General features: G+C 34.9%; 1 protein-coding gene across 7 annotated transcripts in view; it reads left to right on the forward strand.

The window, feature by feature from the left end:
• LOC111141992 (protein phosphatase 1 regulatory subunit 12A) overlaps positions 1-17,877 on the forward strand; it is a 142,943-nt gene that overhangs the window by 33,532 nt on the left and 91,534 nt on the right. For all 7 annotated transcript variants that reach the window (XM_022494905.1, XM_022494907.1, XM_022494909.1 and 4 more), the window contains exon 2: positions 10,334-10,464. In XM_022494905.1, coding sequence (XP_022350613.1) covers positions 10,334-10,464 — 131 coding nt within the window. The remainder of the gene's footprint in view (positions 1-10,333; positions 10,465-17,877) is intronic.

The following is a 17,877-nucleotide window of genomic DNA, read 5'->3' on the forward strand; positions in this document are numbered from 1 at the left end:
TAGTGACCCTCTTATCTTGTGACTTGGAAATATTAACTCCTGCTCCTGTAACTTCTCCATCTGTGGTCCCAGAAATACAAAATAACTTGGTAGTCTAAAATGGAAAATATTATTTGATTAAAATAACCAAATAGATTTTTTAAAAATTTTCTCTCCTGGGACTCAGAATTATATATTGTTAACTTCATCTTTGATATTTTTTGCCATAGCATATCCGAGTATAGCATAAAAGTACCAGGTTCTCAGCCTTCTGAAAAGGATGCAGGGATATAGTTTCAAGACCTAGCCTATTCCCTGCAATCTGCCCCCCCACCATCTATGTCATGGACATGACCAAAAATCTGTTTCTCTTCCCAAATGTCTCTCCTTTTCTTCAATTTGAATTTATTTATATACATATACATAGTTTTTAAAATTTAACATTTTTGTTAAAACATTTCATAAAAGGTATACTAAAGTAATCCATGCATATTAAAATACAGAGGAGAGGGATGCCTGGGTGGCTCAGTTGGTTAAGCAGCTGCCTTCGGCTCAGGTCATGATCCCAGCGTCCTGGGATCGAGTCCCGCATCGGGCTCCTTGCTCATCAGGGAGCCTGCTTCTCCCTCTGCCTGCCATTCTGTCTGCCTGTGCTTGCTCTCTCTCCCTCTCTCTCTCTGACAAATAAATAAATAAAATCTTTAAAAAAAAAAAAATAAAATACAGAGGAGAATTTGAGATTAAAAAAGTTATATCATTTTGTGATTTTATCTGTTTTTTTGTTTATTTCTGATTAGACTGTGAGTTGCTGGCAGGATTTGGCTCTTTCATTTTGAGCTAGGCACTGTGCTATATGCTTAAAAAAAAAAGTAGTAATAATGGCCCAGTGGATGTTAATTATCCATAACTAACCATCATTTAGGGAACATTATTTTAGGATCTCTTTGTGCAGACCTTTTGACATGCTTTTATTAAAAAGGACACATATTATAAATACTATTTTAATGAAAAAGTGTTAAATTTGGGGCTCCTGGGTGGCTCAGTTGGTTAAACGTCTGCCATTGGCTCAGGTCATAATGCTGGGGTCCTGGGACCAACCCCCACATCAGGTTCCCTGCTCAGTGGGGAGTCTGCTTCTCCTGCTCCCATCCCCTCTGCTTGTGTTCCCTCTCTTGCTGTCTCTCTCTCTGTCAAATAAATAAATAAAATCTTTTTTTAAAAAAGGTGTTAAATTTAGTTTTGATTTTGTTTGCCAAAGAAAACTACTGAAGACTGAAGTAATGGTTAAATTTTAGATTAAATTTTCTTTACAACTAGAGGGAGTATCTACTTAAATTTTCCTTCAAGATCAAGAAAATAGTCTATGAATGCAGTGACATAGGACTTTTTTTAAGACCACATTCCAATTTTAGAAAGATTTTACTATTTTATAAGATTAGCATATCAGCACTCATCCATTTTTGTCTTCTGCCCCCTCATTTCGTTGTTAGCTGTATTAATATTTCTACTTTCTTAGAATTTATAGTATTTGGATTCTTTTTGATTTACTTATGAGTCCTTTGATCATCCTGTCTTGATTCCTGAATATCTTTTGTTTAATTGGATAGATTTTATTGTTAAATAGGGCTTATCATCTTACCTTTGATCTCCTGTTTTATTTAGTATGTTATTAAGGAACACCAAAATATGGGGCATTTGGCTTGCCTAGTTGTGTTTTCTTCCATACTGCCTTCTCCTTCTGGATTTTTGCCTTCTAACATTTGTTTTTCTTTCCTTATATTTTGTCTCCCCTTTCTTAAATAGTGATGGTCCTCTCGTTTTGACGTAGGCTTTTCCTATCCCATTGTACAAATGCTTCTTGTGCATTGTTTTATCTCTCTAGCTTCAGTTACCATGGATATCAGAGTTTTTCAATCTAGTCTGTTTTTACAGATTATATGGGGAATTTCTTTAAAGTGGAAATTCCTGGGTACCACCCTCAGAAGTTCTGATTTCTCCTCTTTCTCCCAAATTCAGGTTAAGTACTCTAGTTATGTGTATACTGTTCATTATACTCTTTCTGTCTTGCCTGCTGGACTCTAACCTCTTTGAATACAGAATTCTTGTCTATATTCTTCGCCAGTTTATTTCTAGCAACTAGCATAGTGGCTGAAGTGGACAGTCAGTAAATACTTTCTGAGTTAATAAAGAATCTCCTACTCTTTATTAGCCACATATTTTGCTGGACACTGAAGAAACTCATCGGGAAACATAACGAGTATGTGAAGTTTTTGTTTTGTTTTGGAAAGCCATAAGAATTTTATGTCCTCACTATAGAGACATTTTTGGAAAATAATGACTTTGACTTCTGTTAATTAACATTTTGGCACATATTCTTCTGGACTCTAAGTATATCAGTGGCAAGAATGGTACCATGTTATACATATTTTTGTAAACTTTAAAAAAATTTAATAGAAATATTAAGTAGAAGCTTTTATTTCCTCTCCTGAAACTAAATTATTTTCTTCTTAGTATATACACTGATTAAACCCCTCCAGGTCAGTTTGTGACCACTTCTAATAAAAGACTACAACAAGGAACAGCAAACTGTAACTGCAACTGCTTTCCTATGTAGAGCTCCTCAAACATTAATGAAACATGGCCAAAGATTTATTTTCTCCAAAAAGTTTAACTCATTCTACTCTCATACTGACTTTTTCTTGATTAATGCTGTATTTCTTTTAAATTGCTTATTATTTTTCTGTTTTATCTGCTTATCTTATTGTCCTAATTATAGATTATATATTCTGTTTTTAGCTCATTAACAAAAATTTACTGGGTGGCTCTGTTAGGTATTATGGGGTATAGAAGGCACTTTCAATTCTTAAGGAACTGTCTTCTAGTTGGGAGAAAAAACTGGAACACATGAAACAATACAAGCAGCGAGTCTCACACAGTACTTAGCACAGTTTTGTGTACACATACACACACTAAGTAATAAATGCCTACTTGTTAAGAAGTTAACATTTTGTTTTGATTCATTTTATATGTGTTTATTACATAGTTCCTATATGCCAAACAGTGTGCATAAAGGAAACAGAGACTATATTCTTTAGTGTTCTTCCTTGTATTCACCAGAATGCATTTTATATATAGTAGTCGGTCAATAAAAATGACTAGCAAGAGAATGATCCTTGAAGTTCAGTTGTCTTTAGATCCCAAAGGATTTTAAACTCTAGAAGAAAAGTTTTTCCCTTTCTAAGTTCCCAAATGAAAGTGTTGGCCTCTAATGATCTAGGTTTAACTTACTACTTTATAGATCTCTATCAGTAAAGGAAATAACAGAGCTCCGTAATGAGAGGATAAGGATATATTTAAATCTTTGAATATTTATGGTTTCCAGTTTTTAGTATGGTCTTTCAAATATGTAGTACTTGTTGGGTGAGGCATGCAAGCAATACTTAGATTATTTGTCTCCTAAAGCTTTTTTTTTGGTCTCAAAAAAGTTTTTCAGATGTTTTATAGTCTTTGCCATGTCTAGTTTATTCAATCCACAAATATATATTGGATCTTCTCTTTGTCAGGAATGTGTCTCCTTTATTCTTTCTAGGATACCAGATGTACATAACCATGAACTTTTTTTAATCCAAATGAAGAATTTCCCATGTTCCAGCATTGTATATAATCTGTTGTATATTTATTGTCCCAATCATTTTGTCATTTGAGTATATGATTTATTATGAGGACAAGTTTTTATTTTTACCTATAGATTTCCTACCTGCTTATATGATAAGAGTAGAAAGGCAAAAATATAAATAAAATATAAAAAAATAAAATTAATTCAGTGCTGGGGGGCCTACGTGGCTCAGTCAGTTGAATGTCTGCTTTTGGCTCAGGTCATCATCCCTGGGTTCTGGGATTGAGCCCTATTATGGGACTCCTTACTCGACAGGGATTCTGCTTTTCCCCCTCCCTCTGCCTACAACTTACCCTGCTTGTGCTTTCCTTCTCTCTCTCTGTTAAATAAATAAATAAGATCTTTAAACAAAAAATAAAGTTATTGCGGTGCTGAACTTTTTACTTGTTTTCATAACTAATATAGTAGATGACTGTTAAGATTGTACATGTTCATTATTTGCCCATCTTAATGCAAGACCAAGGTATTTATTTTTTTATTATTCAGTATGAGAGTACTGCTTAGGGTTCTTCATTGTTTCTCTTGTGTAAACCACATCCATAATTCCTCCTTTGATAGTCCAAATTCAGTTTTTTTTTTTAAATAGAAAAATACTTGCTTGTACATCTTCAGTTCAGTTCCTCTTTAAGCCTGCTCACTGACGTGTGTCACTCTGAATGCTTAGCGCATGGACTATTTTCTAGTATATCTACAAATTTCTCTTCCTAGCTGTTGAGCAGAACCAAGTTTTCCTTAGTAAGAGTCATAAAGACTTGTTTCAAGGAAGTGGAAATTGATTTAGATTACTTCCATATTCAAATTAATTTGTCTGTTAATTAACTGTATTACTAACATTTAGGCACAGGATGTAAACATTTCAATTAATTGGCTACAATTTTATTTAAATTTAAGTTCTCTAATGACATTTATACAACTAAATCTTTTTCTCTTTTCTCTTCTGAGTTGTATATAATTTGTATGAATGAGCTTATATAAAACTTTTAAATATTAATATTTGTTTGAAAGAAGTTTGAAATCCCGAAGATTTCCTTAGTACATCTTTCAAAATTTAATCCTCCTTTTAGAAATAATTGCGGGTGGGACTTTAACCAAAGTGGTACTGTATAAGTCTTCAGCATGTAACCTTGTTTTATAATTTGTAGAGGGATGAAAAAGTAAGTTTTAGTTAAGAATATAAAAAAGAAAATTTTAATGAGGTGATTTAGCATGTTGATTATGTATTAACACAAACAAAAGCATTTAATATTTGACAGGTACTACTTAAGTGCTTTCTATATTAATTCATATACTTCTCATAGTAAACTTTTGAGGTGGGTACTGTTATTACCCCCATTTTCCAGGGGAAACTGTGGCACACAGGATGTTAAGTAATTTATCCAACAAAACCTGGCTAGTAAGTGGCAGAACTGGATTAATCCCAGACAGTGTGGCTCTAGCGTATGTACTTTACACAAAACCGCTTTAATGAAAAGGAATATTACAGTGTTAAAATTTATTTCAGATGCTACTAATTTTGTTATTGTGATTTTACTCAGTTGAATTATGTAGTCGCTTAACGCATTTGTTTTTATTTCTCTAGGAATGGAATTTAAAACTATACATCCCTCACCCAGAAGTTATTGGGCCTTCGATTTTGTCTGCTTTCAGCCAATGTTGAATATAGTCCCTTTATTCAGCTCTGTTGTTAGGTTGCAGTTTTTTTCTTTAAAAGTGTGGGAAACGAAGCTTGTCCTTGAGCTAACTTGCTGAGAAAAATAACTAGGTCTCCTTTTCGATAAAAACAGATGTTTTATTTACTTGAACTACTTTTTTGAATTAGTTTACAGCTTAAGTTGACAAAGCTGCCTGTACCTGGAATTAAATGACAAATGGGTCTTCACACAGCCATTTATTATTGGCAATTGCTCTGAATATGTATTCATGAAACACTTAAGATATATCTCCAAAATTTTATCTGACATAGTTTGAGTCATTCTGTTTCTTTCCATATATGGCTTAATAAACTGACCATATTTAGTCAAATATTGAAAGTTAACAAGTCATGGGTCTCTTAATGTGCTGCATATGTTAGCCTTTGATTCTCTTAGCAACAGTATTTTTATGGACATGCCTTGCCAGTTTCTTGTGTATGCTTTATACATGTTCAGGAGGATACTTTGAACAACTTGCCCCACAGACTTGAGATTCATATGTAATACATATTTTGTGACAACGTATTTAGCATTGATTTTAATTGATTTTAAAACATTTCAAAAACTTACTATATCTATAATCAAAGGAACGAGCAGATTTAGTATTAACTGCTTTAGGTATTTTTATTGGTGTTTCTTACATTGTGCTGACTTAAAAACAAATATTTTAAATCAGAATCAGCAACATTTCATTTATTGGGAATTAGCGATACCCACAGGTTAAGTTTTTTCAAAGAGCCGGGAGGATTGCCTTCCTAAACTTTAAAAATTAACCATTCGTCTTGAAAATCTTTTCTCATCAATGTCAAAGATTTACCCATAAGATGGCAAATAAACTCTATTCTAGAATCTGCATACATTTATCCTCACTATATGTGACTTTGCATATTCATACACCAGGAAATGTTTGTCACTTGTACATATGTTAAGCTCTGGTATAGAGCCTTCTCCAGAAAATAGTCCCAGACTATCACCCACCATTCTTCCTTAGTTTTCCTTTTCTGGACTCCCACAATAAGTAGTGTACAGCCGTATAACTATATCATATTCCTTTTAATACAATTATCTGTTTATGTGTTTATCTTCTATACTGGGTGGTAAACTTCTTGGGAACTTACTGGATGGTAAGCTTCTTGAGAACTTTCTCTTTGACTAAATACCACAAGTAAAATACCACAAATGTCTTTGTTTTCCAAATAGAATATACAGATCATAATTTAATCTTAACACTTCTCTTACTGTTTTCAGAATCACTTCTGTACATCCTCTCCCCAAGTGATTTCAAGCCCCACTATATTATTACCTTAATGCAGATAATTCCCAAATTGATGTTTTCATTTCACATTTATTTTCAAAGCTCTAGATCTGCATATCCAGTTGACCACTGGATATACATGGTTAGATAGTTGTACAGACACCTATAAATTCAGCATATCCAAAGCTATGAAATAAATAATCTTTCTTTCCCCAACCTCTTCTTGAACCTGTAGCATTTATTTTCATGAATGGCTTCTCCCTGTCCCTCACCTTAAGTTTTTCAGGATATATCAGTCTGAAAAACTGCTAAGGCTCAGTTCAGGCTCTTCTCTTTTCATATTGCCTCCAGTAATCTTTCTGAAATACTGATCTGATCATCTCACCCCTCTGCTTAAAAACCCTGAAGAGCTCTTTTTAAACATTATCTTCTTAAAATTATAAAATGTTTCTCTTACTTCTCTCTACTGCTAAATTGAGCCAGTATTACTGATAGGAGTATTGTAGTCCGTTCCTATTATACTTTTGTAGATACTGTCAGATGGTTTTCTGAAGGGGTTAAGAAACAGTTTCACCAACAATTTGGTTGTTTCTCCATATTAAAATAGGTTTAATATTTCTCCTTTAAGAATCAAGTCTTGGGGGGCACCATGCTGGCTCAGTTTGTAAAGCATGCAACTCTTGATCTCTGGGTTGTGAGTTTGAGCCCCACGGGTGTAGAAATCACTTTAAAAATAATATCTTTAGGGTGCCTGGGTGGCTCAGTTGGTTAAGCAACTGCCTTCTGCTCAGGTCATGATCCTGGAGTCCCAGGATGGAGTCCCACATTGGGCTCCCTGCTCAGCAGGGAGTCTGCTTCTCCCTCTGGCATTTCCCTTTTTATGCGCTCTCTCTCCCTCATTTAAAAAAAATAATAATAATGTTCTTTAAAAAAAAGAATCAAGTCTTAAATTTTCTTATATAAACTGCCTATTTATTGTAAACATTTTGGAAATAAAAATTTAAGGAAGAAAATAAAAATTTGTATGGTCTCACAACCACTGATAATGACTATTAAACTTCAATATGTATTCTAGTCTTTTTGTGTACATATTTTTTTGGTAAAATTGGAATCATATTAGGATAACTGTTCTTATATCCTTTTTTAAAAATTTAATAAATTGTGAGCATTTCCCATATCCCTTTATAAAAGAATCATTTCTTATTTGGTTGACATTATCTTTCATTTTTAAAAACAATAATCAGATTCATATTAGATTTATCAAATAGAATTTTATATTTTTATATCAGTGACAAAAGTCAGAATACTGTTACAGCACCTGTACAAATTAAAGCAGATTGAGTGAAAAGGGTAATAGAATTAAATCAGTCTTAAAAAAAAAAACTTTTCTCAAGGACAATTAATGATCAAGCCTATAACTAGATCTAATATTAATTGATACCTTTGTGGGTCATTAGCAATCTCAAATAACATTTTATAGACTATTTGCTAATATAACAGTATTTTGACATTTCTTCCTTTTTTGTTATTAGATAGCTAATGGTTCTCAGGTTTCTCCAACCCTTTCTTTAACCACTGCTTTTTGAAAATGATTCTTTTTCCAAGCACTATATACTTAAAGTCCATATGAATGTTACTTATATATATATTCATTTACCATCTGCCACATGTAAGGTACTGTTCTGGGCACTATGGGACCTTGTCATCAGGTTGCTTATAACTTGTTCCAAGGAAAAGAATCATAGACACATAAGAATCTTAAACACGTTAGGGAATTTGAGAGATATATAACCCACCAGCTTCTTTACTCCACTTGAAAAAAAAAGACATTAAGCCTCAAAAGATTGAATTCCTTGTCCATTACTACAAAATTTGTGGCAGAGCCAAAACTAGAGCCTAGAATTAAAAGCTCTGATTCCCTGTATTTTTCCATTTTGTACTTTAACCGTAATGCTTTTTTTTGATCCTCTTTTTTTTTCTCTAAGAAAATGCTACTGAAAGTATTTTCTTTTGCTTCTGTGATAGGTAAAGAAAAATTGGTTTCATTCTTACAACACTTTGTAAGTACCTAACACTTATGATATCCTGTTGCAGAGACTACAAATGGGTGAGAAATACATTGATAAACTAGGAATATCTGTGGAAAGCAGTGTTATGTGTGGAAAAGAGCTTATACTTTTGGAATCTAAACATCTGTTAGTGCCAGCTCTATCATCTCTCACCTGTCTGACTTATTCAAGCTACTTAATCTCTTTGAATCTTAGCTTTCTCATTCTTTCATCCACTTATTAAGCCCCTACCACATGCCAAGAACTGTGTAAGATGCTGTAATACAGCAGAATTTCTGCTCTCATGAAGGTTTATGGGAGGGTAGTGTATATAAATCAGTAAAGTACCAGTCATACTACCTGCACAAAGTAGACATTTATCAAAGTCCCTTCTTCTAGTTACTATAGGCTGCAGTTCTCAAATTTTTTTTGTCTCAGGACTGCTTTATACTCTTAAAAATTATTGAAAGACCCCAAAGAACTTTTGTCTCAGTGGTGTGTATATATTAATATTTGATGATAATAGAGGTTAAAATTGAGGGTTTTAAGTATTTATTAATTCATTTTAAAACAGCTGTATTGTACCCATGTTACATAAATAGCACTTTAAAATCATTCATTCAGGGCTCCTGGGTGGCTCAGTGGGTTAAAGCCTCTGCCTTGGCTCAGGTCATGATCCCAGAGTCCTGGGATCAAGCCCCACATCGGGCTCTCTGCTCAGGAGGGAGCCTGCTTTCCCTTCTCTCTGCCTGCCTCTCTGCCTACTTGTGATCTGTCAAATAAATAAATAAATAAAATCTTTAAAATCATTCATTCATTTGCTCTTAAAGTGTGAATGCATCATCAACAGCAAATAATGGGTTTTTTTTTTTTTGAAATTAGTCTGTTCATTTTTAAGAAAATCTATGCCAAAAACCCAAGTTAGACTAAGTATAGTTTCTCATTTAAGTAAACATTGTATTCCATGGGAAAAGTGGCTAGTTCAGCTTGCATCTTAGTTGCACAAGTGCTTTTCCTTAGAGCAGTCATTGTACTTGGAAGAAGTTTTTTATCCATACTTCTGTCTCATTCCAGAGAATATTAAAAACATGATGTGTATTCAGGGGTCCAAACTTAATAAGATTTATAGGTTTTACTACTTTGCCAAGGACATTCATAAATAAAAATAGCTTTTAAAAAAAACTATGAGTGCATAGTGGGAGATATAGTGACTGTTAGTAGAATTTTTTTGGCCACTGCCTTGATTTGTGCACAAGCAGATTTTGCTGGTGGTGCTTTCTGTACTCTTAAGTACACCTGTCAACACAGTGAAAAGGGGAACTACCATCTTAGTATTATTTTGAGAATAGTTTTGACCTTGTAAATTCCTTGAAGGGATCCCTCCCCCCTCAACAGACCACATTTTGGGAGCCATTGCTATAGAGGATATTATTGGTACTTATATAATGTTTTGATTGTTATTATAGTATCTACTATTTTTATCATGAGATTGGCATAGTCTAGTCACATATGTGCCTCAAAGCAGGGACTCTTACACTTTAGTTGGTACCATTAGCCTGTTTGATGGAAGTACAGTCGAGATAGCAGCAGACTAAAAGAGAATATTTATGTTATAAAAGCTGCAGAGTTTATTCGGAGCATTGATTCACATTTTTCCTAATTGTGCTTTCTGTTTTGTTTTTAGGCTTGCATTGATGACAATGTTGATATGGTGAAGTTTCTGGTTGAAAATGGAGCAAATATTAATCAACCTGATAATGAAGGCTGGATACCACTACATGCAGCTGCTTCCTGTGGCTATCTTGACATTGCAGAGTAAGTCAGTTCTATGTTTACTTTTATCCAAATATCCAAACACTATTTTGGATACCTGAGATTTTATAGAAATTGTTACAGATAAATGAACTCTTATATTACCTTAATTCATGAAAACTATTCTTCCCAGGAAAAAGAATAAGCAGTTCTTGGGAATCCATATATCCAGTCTCTCTTTGGGAGGTCATCTTCCATCTCCCCACCTTTTTGGGCTTTTGGTACTTTGTATTAGTATGAGTAATTGTACACTTCTCCATTCCCATCTCCTTTTCTTTTGAGTGCATGGAGAGCATTGTCAAATGATTCAAGATTAATACTTAGCAGTCTAGTCTATCCTTACATAATTGTGTGTTGTTAGGGGAAACTAATATTCAAAGTAACTCAGGTTACTTTGCTATAGGGAGAATATGATACATAGTTCTCTAATTAGTCAAAACATTTATGCTTGTTACTAAAATTGTTTTCTAAAAATATGGTTTTTAGAAAATTCAATGAGAAATGATCATTCTTATCTACCTTTAATGGTACTTTCCAAGAAAATCTGATTCTTCAAACATTTAACAAGGAAGTATAGTTATCCTGACAAAATAATTTTTTCACTAAATTATTTCACTTTTTTGTTACTATGTGTCCAACACCCTAAACAGGTTTTATTGTCTGTCTGCTTACATCAGAGTTTATCCACTGGTAAATACTGAATATAGGAGTTCTGCTCTGTGAATCTCTCTTATAAGCCTTGAGTATTGTTATTTCTTTGTGTATTTCATTTCTCCCCCCCACCATGTGTATTGGAACTATGATACATCATTTTTTTTTTGAAGATTTCATTTATTTGAGAGAAGAGCGAGAGATTGTGTGCACGAGCAAGGGCTGGGGCAGAGGGAGTGGGAGAAGCAGACTCCCCATGGAGCAGGGAGTCCAACCTGGGGCTCAATCCCAGGACTCTGAGATCATGACCTGAGCCAAAGGCAGATGCTTAAACTACTGAGGCACCCAGGTGCCCCAATACACCATTTTAAATGGGAGGCAGTGTTTGGTAAAAAGAAAAGTACTCTGGCCTAGGAATAGAATGTCTGAGTCACTTGAGTTTTATTACTACCTGTAATACTAATTACATTTCATCTTTTCCTTTCTGTGCCTTGATTTCTTATTCTTTTTCTTTTTTTTTTTTTTAAGATTTATTTATTTGAGAGAGAGTGTGATCATGAGCATGAGGGGGCAGGGGAGGGGCAGCGGAAGAGGGAGAGAGAGAGAATCCTCAAGCAGACTCCCCACTGAGCATGGAGCCCAATGCAGGGCTTGATCCCAGAACCCTAAGATGATGACCTGAGCCAAAATCAGGAGTTGGACACTTAACTGAGACACCCAGGCACCCCGGAGCCTTGATTTCTTTATGTGTAAAATGAGGTAGTCTTTTGTCATGCAAAACAGTAGTGGTTGTTCATTACAATCATGGTTCTCAACTTCCTTACTCCTTTATAATATTTGTAAACCAGGAACAACCTAGGAAAATTGGGTTACTCTGCTAAGTGAAGTATTTGGAGTTAAATTTGTTATAAATCCTGCTTCTGCCATTCACTAATTTTATGCCCTTGGCCAAGCTACTTCACCTCAGTGATCAGTGTTATTATATAGTAGGAATGATCTGGCTTCTTCCTGCCTCTTATTTCTCTTAGAGCTTTCCATATTTTTCACTTTCTCAATGCTGGACTACTTTTGAGTCCCCAGATTTTCACTGCTGGCTCATATTAATGAGTCTTTGCTTACATTGGTTCATTTGCCTTATTTCTTTACTTGACCAGCTCCTACCAAACTCTCAAATGTAGTTACATAAAGGTCACTTCTTCCAGAAACATTTCTGATGTTTCTGGCTAATTCATCATCATCACCATCATCATCTCTACAACATATCAGATGTTTACATGCTTTGATAGGAACCGCATTATACACAAAATAGTTCTTGTTCATCCCTATTGAAATGAGAGATGAAATAAACAATGAACCACACAGTTTACTCTAAAGTTTCGGGAATGATTTGGATACAGTGACTTCTAAATTTTTGACCCCTAAGCGCACCTGGCTGGCTCAGAACAAGCAACTCTTGACCTCAGGGTTGTGAGTTTGAGCCCCGAGGAGATTACCTTAAAAAGAAAGTCTTACCAAAAAATAAATGAATAAAATTTGATCTGTTGGACATAGAACAGAGAGCATGAGATTACAGTTTAGTTTCTAGACATTTGACAATTTCACATCTGGTTTGCAGCCTGGCAGAAGCTAAGTGAAAAATGGATGATGGCTCTTCATATTCTGACTCAATTATCTCACCTTTTCACCAAATAATTATTCTCAACTTCCCTGCTTTGAATAAGGTAGAAGTCTTAGGAAGAACTAAAAATAAAGATTGTTTAATAATTCCCCTTCTTCAGAGTGGATTAGAGGAACAATAAAGGAGGCTTAAATTTGGGGACTGTGATGTTAATTCAGCATATGCATTGTTTTACTAAATAGTGATGGGTCAGGTATTGATGTGTATGCACTAACATCATTCTCTTCCTTCAGTATGCTGAATTGTGTCTGTACATAATTCATATGTTGAAGCTCTGACCCCCCAAAACCTTGGATTGTGACTGTATAGATGCAGCCATTAAAGAGATAATTAAGTTAAAAAAGAGGCTCTTAGGATAGGTCCTAATTCAGTCTTACTGGTTTCTTTGTAAGAAAAGAAAATTTGGTTGCAAAAAGAGACACCTAGTTCATCCACACAGAAAAGACCACTGGAAATTACACTGTGAAAAAGGTAGCCATCTCTGAGCCAAGGAGAGAACCCTCAGAAGAAACCCTTTTAAGCCTGCCAACACCTTGATCTTAGACTTCAGACCTCTAAAACTATAAGTAAACAAACGTCTGTTGTTTAAGCCACTTTGTCTGTGGTATTTTTTTTTTTAAGACTTTATTTATTTACTAGAGAGAGAGAGAGATCACAAGTAGGCAGAGAGGCAGGCAGAGGAGGAAGGGGAGGCAGGCTTCCCACTGAGCAGAGAGCCCAATGCGGGACTCTATCCCGGGACCCTGAGCCGAAGGCAGAGGCTTAACCCACCGAGCCACCCAGGCGCCCCAGTGTGGTATTTTTTTTTTAATGCTATTTTGTTATGGTTGCACTAGTACACTAATATAGGCAGTATTAAAGTCTTATTGTCGCTTCAAGGTATTCGTCCCTAAAAATTATACTGTTGTCATTGGGTTGTGCTTTAAAGGCAAAATTGAATAGAATGGCTTTGGACATATTAGAAAAGGCAAACAATTACAGAACCCCAAAAGTATTTAATTTAGCTCTCCAATACATAAGTTCAGTTAGTCTTAACTCTCTAACCATAAGGTATAAATTATATATTCAAATTATTATGTACAGGGGTGCCTGGGTGGCTCAGTCGCTTAAGCATCTAATCTTGATTTCGGCCCAGGTCATGATCTTGGGGTCATGAGATTGAGGCCCATGTCAGGCTCCACACTCAGCGTGGAGCCCTCTTGAGATTCTCTCTCCCTGTCTGCCCCTCCCCCTGCTTGCACGCTCTCTCTAAAATAAATAAATAGGGGCGCCTGAGTGGCTCAGTGGGTTAAAGCCTCTGTCTTCAGCTCCGATCATGATCTCAGCAATCGAGCCCCACATTGGGCTCTCTGCTCAGCAGGGGGCCTGCTTCCCCCTCTCCCTCTGCCTGCCTCTCTGCCTACTTGTGATCTCTGTCTGTCAAATAAATAAATAAAATCTATAAAAAAAACTGAATTATCATGCACAAAGCAATGAAAGCCAAGTCCTCTAACTGAAGAAATAATTAAATGAAAACATAGGAGCTGTACAGTGGCAGCATTTTAATTTTGTCGTTCTTTTTCATTTAACTGGAATGTTTTTGTAAAAGAAACTTACTTGTGTTTATATAGTCAACCCAATACAAGTTTTGTAGGAAAGAGAGGCTGTAGTCTTTATTCTTTTCCTCCAAATACAGATTCTTAAAATAATAAGTTGGTTCACTAGTTACCTTCAAAAAGGACTAATTGGTTTTTTTGAGGGATCAGCAACTTCAGGAGCTCTTGCATTTAAATATACTTAATGTGCTTTATATGTTACTGTTACTATCTTTATTGATTAGTAAATTATACGTCTTTGGTTATCAAGAGTCTCTTCATGTTAGCTTCTAAGACCTTGGGATATGAACAAATGAAGTGATCTTTAAACCTTCCTTGCTAGCTAGCATTACAAGATGTCCCTTTTTTTTTTTTCCTCCCCTGCCCCGGGTTTGGAATTGCTGTTTCTCTCTTGAGCCCTGTTTCTAGTAATGGATGTTAGAAGTATTCATTGCTACTGAGTTGGTCATTGCTTCAAATTCATACTTGGCACCAAGATGTTTTCCTTTACCTTTTTTATCTTGTATTAATATGTCCTTTCTCCCTTTATTTCATTGCCAGGAATTGTAGTATTAAAATAACACATGATTACTAATTTGCTTCATTATATATTACACATATGTTAGGCTCTTTACAACAACTGAAAGCAGTTTGAAGTTTTGTGTGGGGGCATTTCTTTTGGTCCTTAAGGTATCCCACTTCACATATACCATCATAAAGTGTTGAAAGCACTTGAAATAGCTCTTTTCTGTGTGGTTATGCCACCAATTAGATATATTATTAGGTTCATTGTTCAATTTTATTTATTTTTTAGAGTTTGCTTTTTTAAATTTAATTTTGTTTTATAATTTACATAAAATAATGAGTTCTAATGGCAATTCTATCTATCCTGTTTCCTTCCACACTATTTTGCAAATTTTGTATTTTACCCCAGTTTTTTTTTTTTAATATTTTATTTATTTATTTATCAGAAAGAGAGAGCACGCGCGAGTGCACAAGCAGGCAGAGTAGCAGGCAGAGGTGGAGAGAGAAGCACGCTCTCTGCCGAGCAAGGGAGCCCATTGTGGGACTTGATCCCAGGACCCTGGAATCATGACCCAAGCCGAAGGCAGCAGCTGAACCTACTGAGCCACCCAGGCGTGTCCCCAGTTTGTTTTTTAATACAAGTATCATTGAAAATATTATTTCCCCTTGTAGGTAAATGATAGAATACCATATACATATTTCTTCATTTGCTTTTTTCACTTAACAGTCTATTCTGGAGATCACTATATGGTGGGTTATATAGACCTATTTCTCATTGTTCTCACTGTTTAGGTTTTATTAACTCCATGAATGTATGTCATTGTAGTTTATACAGCCTGTTCTTCTTAGTTGGCCAAAGAATGCTATTTATTTGAATGACTTTAGTAAACAGTTTGTTTTATTAATGTTTTGGTTATTGATATGATTATTCTGATATCTTTTTATATTTGAATTTCATCACTTTTCTTTTTTTAGGCTTCTACTACAGATGTTTAGGAGTGCTTGCTTTTTTCTTTTTCTTTTTCTTTTTTTTTTTAATTTAATTCATTCATTTGACAGAGAGAAAGAGAAGCTTCATGCAAGAGCAGGGGAAAAGGCACAGAGAGGAGGGAGAAGAAGAAGGAAAGAGTCCCAAGCAGACTCATTACTGAGCAGGGCCCAATGCAGGTCTTGATCCTATGACCCTGAGGTTATGACCTGAGCCAAAATTAAGAGTTGGAAGATCAATCAGCTGAGCCACCCAGGCACCCCTAGGAGTGCTTTTATCTTGAGTAGCTTTGGTGTTTGCCATAAAAATTTTCAATAGTAGAGAAAACTAGACTTGTTTGTTAAATAAGCTTGCATTATTTAGTGTATATAGGATGGAATAGTGCATAATTAGTATGTTTAATACAGTTTTCTTTGTGTTCGTAGTAGTTTCAAAGCCACTACTACTGAAGATTTTATATCATTATAAAATGCTAGTAGGGGGTGCCTGGGTGGCTCAGTCAGTTAAGCATCTGCCTTCAGCTTAAGGTCCTGGGATTGAGCCCCACAATAGGGCTGAGAGTCTGCTTCTCCCTCTCCCTCTGCCCCTATCTCCCTCCTGGTTTGTATTTGCTCTCTCGCGCGTGTGCTTTCTCTCTCTTTATCTCTCAAATAAATGAAATCTTAAAAAAAAAAAAAAAAAAAGCTAGTAGGATTACATTCAGTGACATTTTCATGGTCCTATTTACAGCATGGAAAAAGTTTCATGAGCTTTGTCACTTGATCATTAAAGTATCAGCTATTTAAGGGTATGATAACTTTTAAATATTTGTGATGGCTTATTTATGGCTTGGCTTTTCTTCATTATAGCTTTATTCCATAAACATCCAATATAATCCTCAAGATTTCTCTTGGCTTACCCTTCAAAATATATCCAGTATGTGACTATTTTCATCACCTCTTTAATTTCTTCCTGATCCTGGACTCTGTTGTTTTTCACTGGAATTATTATAGTTGCAACAATTTTAATTATAACCATCCTCTTGCCACCCCCCCCATCTGTTTTCCACACGGCAACCAGGATGATCCATTTAAAATACTACAAGTGGGATAACATCACATTTTTATTCAAATTCTTCCAGTGGATTCATAATGCATTCAGAGTAGAAGCCAGAATTGCTCTTAACTTTAGGCAGATTCACAGCTTTTCTGAGCCTCTGTTTCCTTATCTATAAAATAAAAATACTTACCCCTATTCTATAAGACTATTGTAAAGATTAGATAATGTGTATAAGACACTTGGTACAATATACAGCATATTTAGTATTCAGTAAATGTTAGCTAAATTGATATTATTCAAAATACTGTATTTAGTCATGGCTTTTAGTGAAAAATAGCTGAGCTCTTGGTTCTCCTGATTATAAAAAAACTGTCATGTCATCTGGTATGAAAGTAAATGTAACTAGATGAGAAGAACAAGAGGATAGTAAAGTAGTAGTCATGTCACACTTACTTTGATATGTGGATATTTGAGCTTCAAGAAGAGTTGTCAAATCCATGAATTTTGGCTTTATTTACATATTTCTTGTCAAGAATGATACTTTGTCTAAAGCAGATGTGTATTTTGATTAGGAGTCTCAGAAGGTGAAACTAAATCTAGGATCCTACAAAAATATTAAAATTTTATATAAGAGATACTTATATCTTACTGTAATATAATGAGGAGTGTTTGCTTAAAACTGTAAAAATCATTTTCTCATATACATTCTTACTGCTTTTTTAAAGAACAGTATGGGAATGTTCACTGTTACTTCCGTTTTACAATCAGAAGTGAAACTTCATTCTCAGGACTCAAATTCTGATGTTCTGATGTTCTTTTCATTGTATCACAACTATCTCGTAGGTTAGGCATTGTGAGAGATAAAAATGGCTATAACTCCATTCCTAATCTCAAACCTTACAGATACATGTGAAGTTAATTAACTAATACTACATAGAATAAAGTGACCAACAAATGTACAA

This window comes from Enhydra lutris, unplaced genomic scaffold (genome assembly GCF_002288905.1).
Source record: "Enhydra lutris kenyoni isolate GAN:26980312 unplaced genomic scaffold, ASM228890v2 scaffoldscaffold7, whole genome shotgun sequence".
Taxonomy (NCBI): Eukaryota; Metazoa; Chordata; class Mammalia; order Carnivora; family Mustelidae; genus Enhydra; species Enhydra lutris.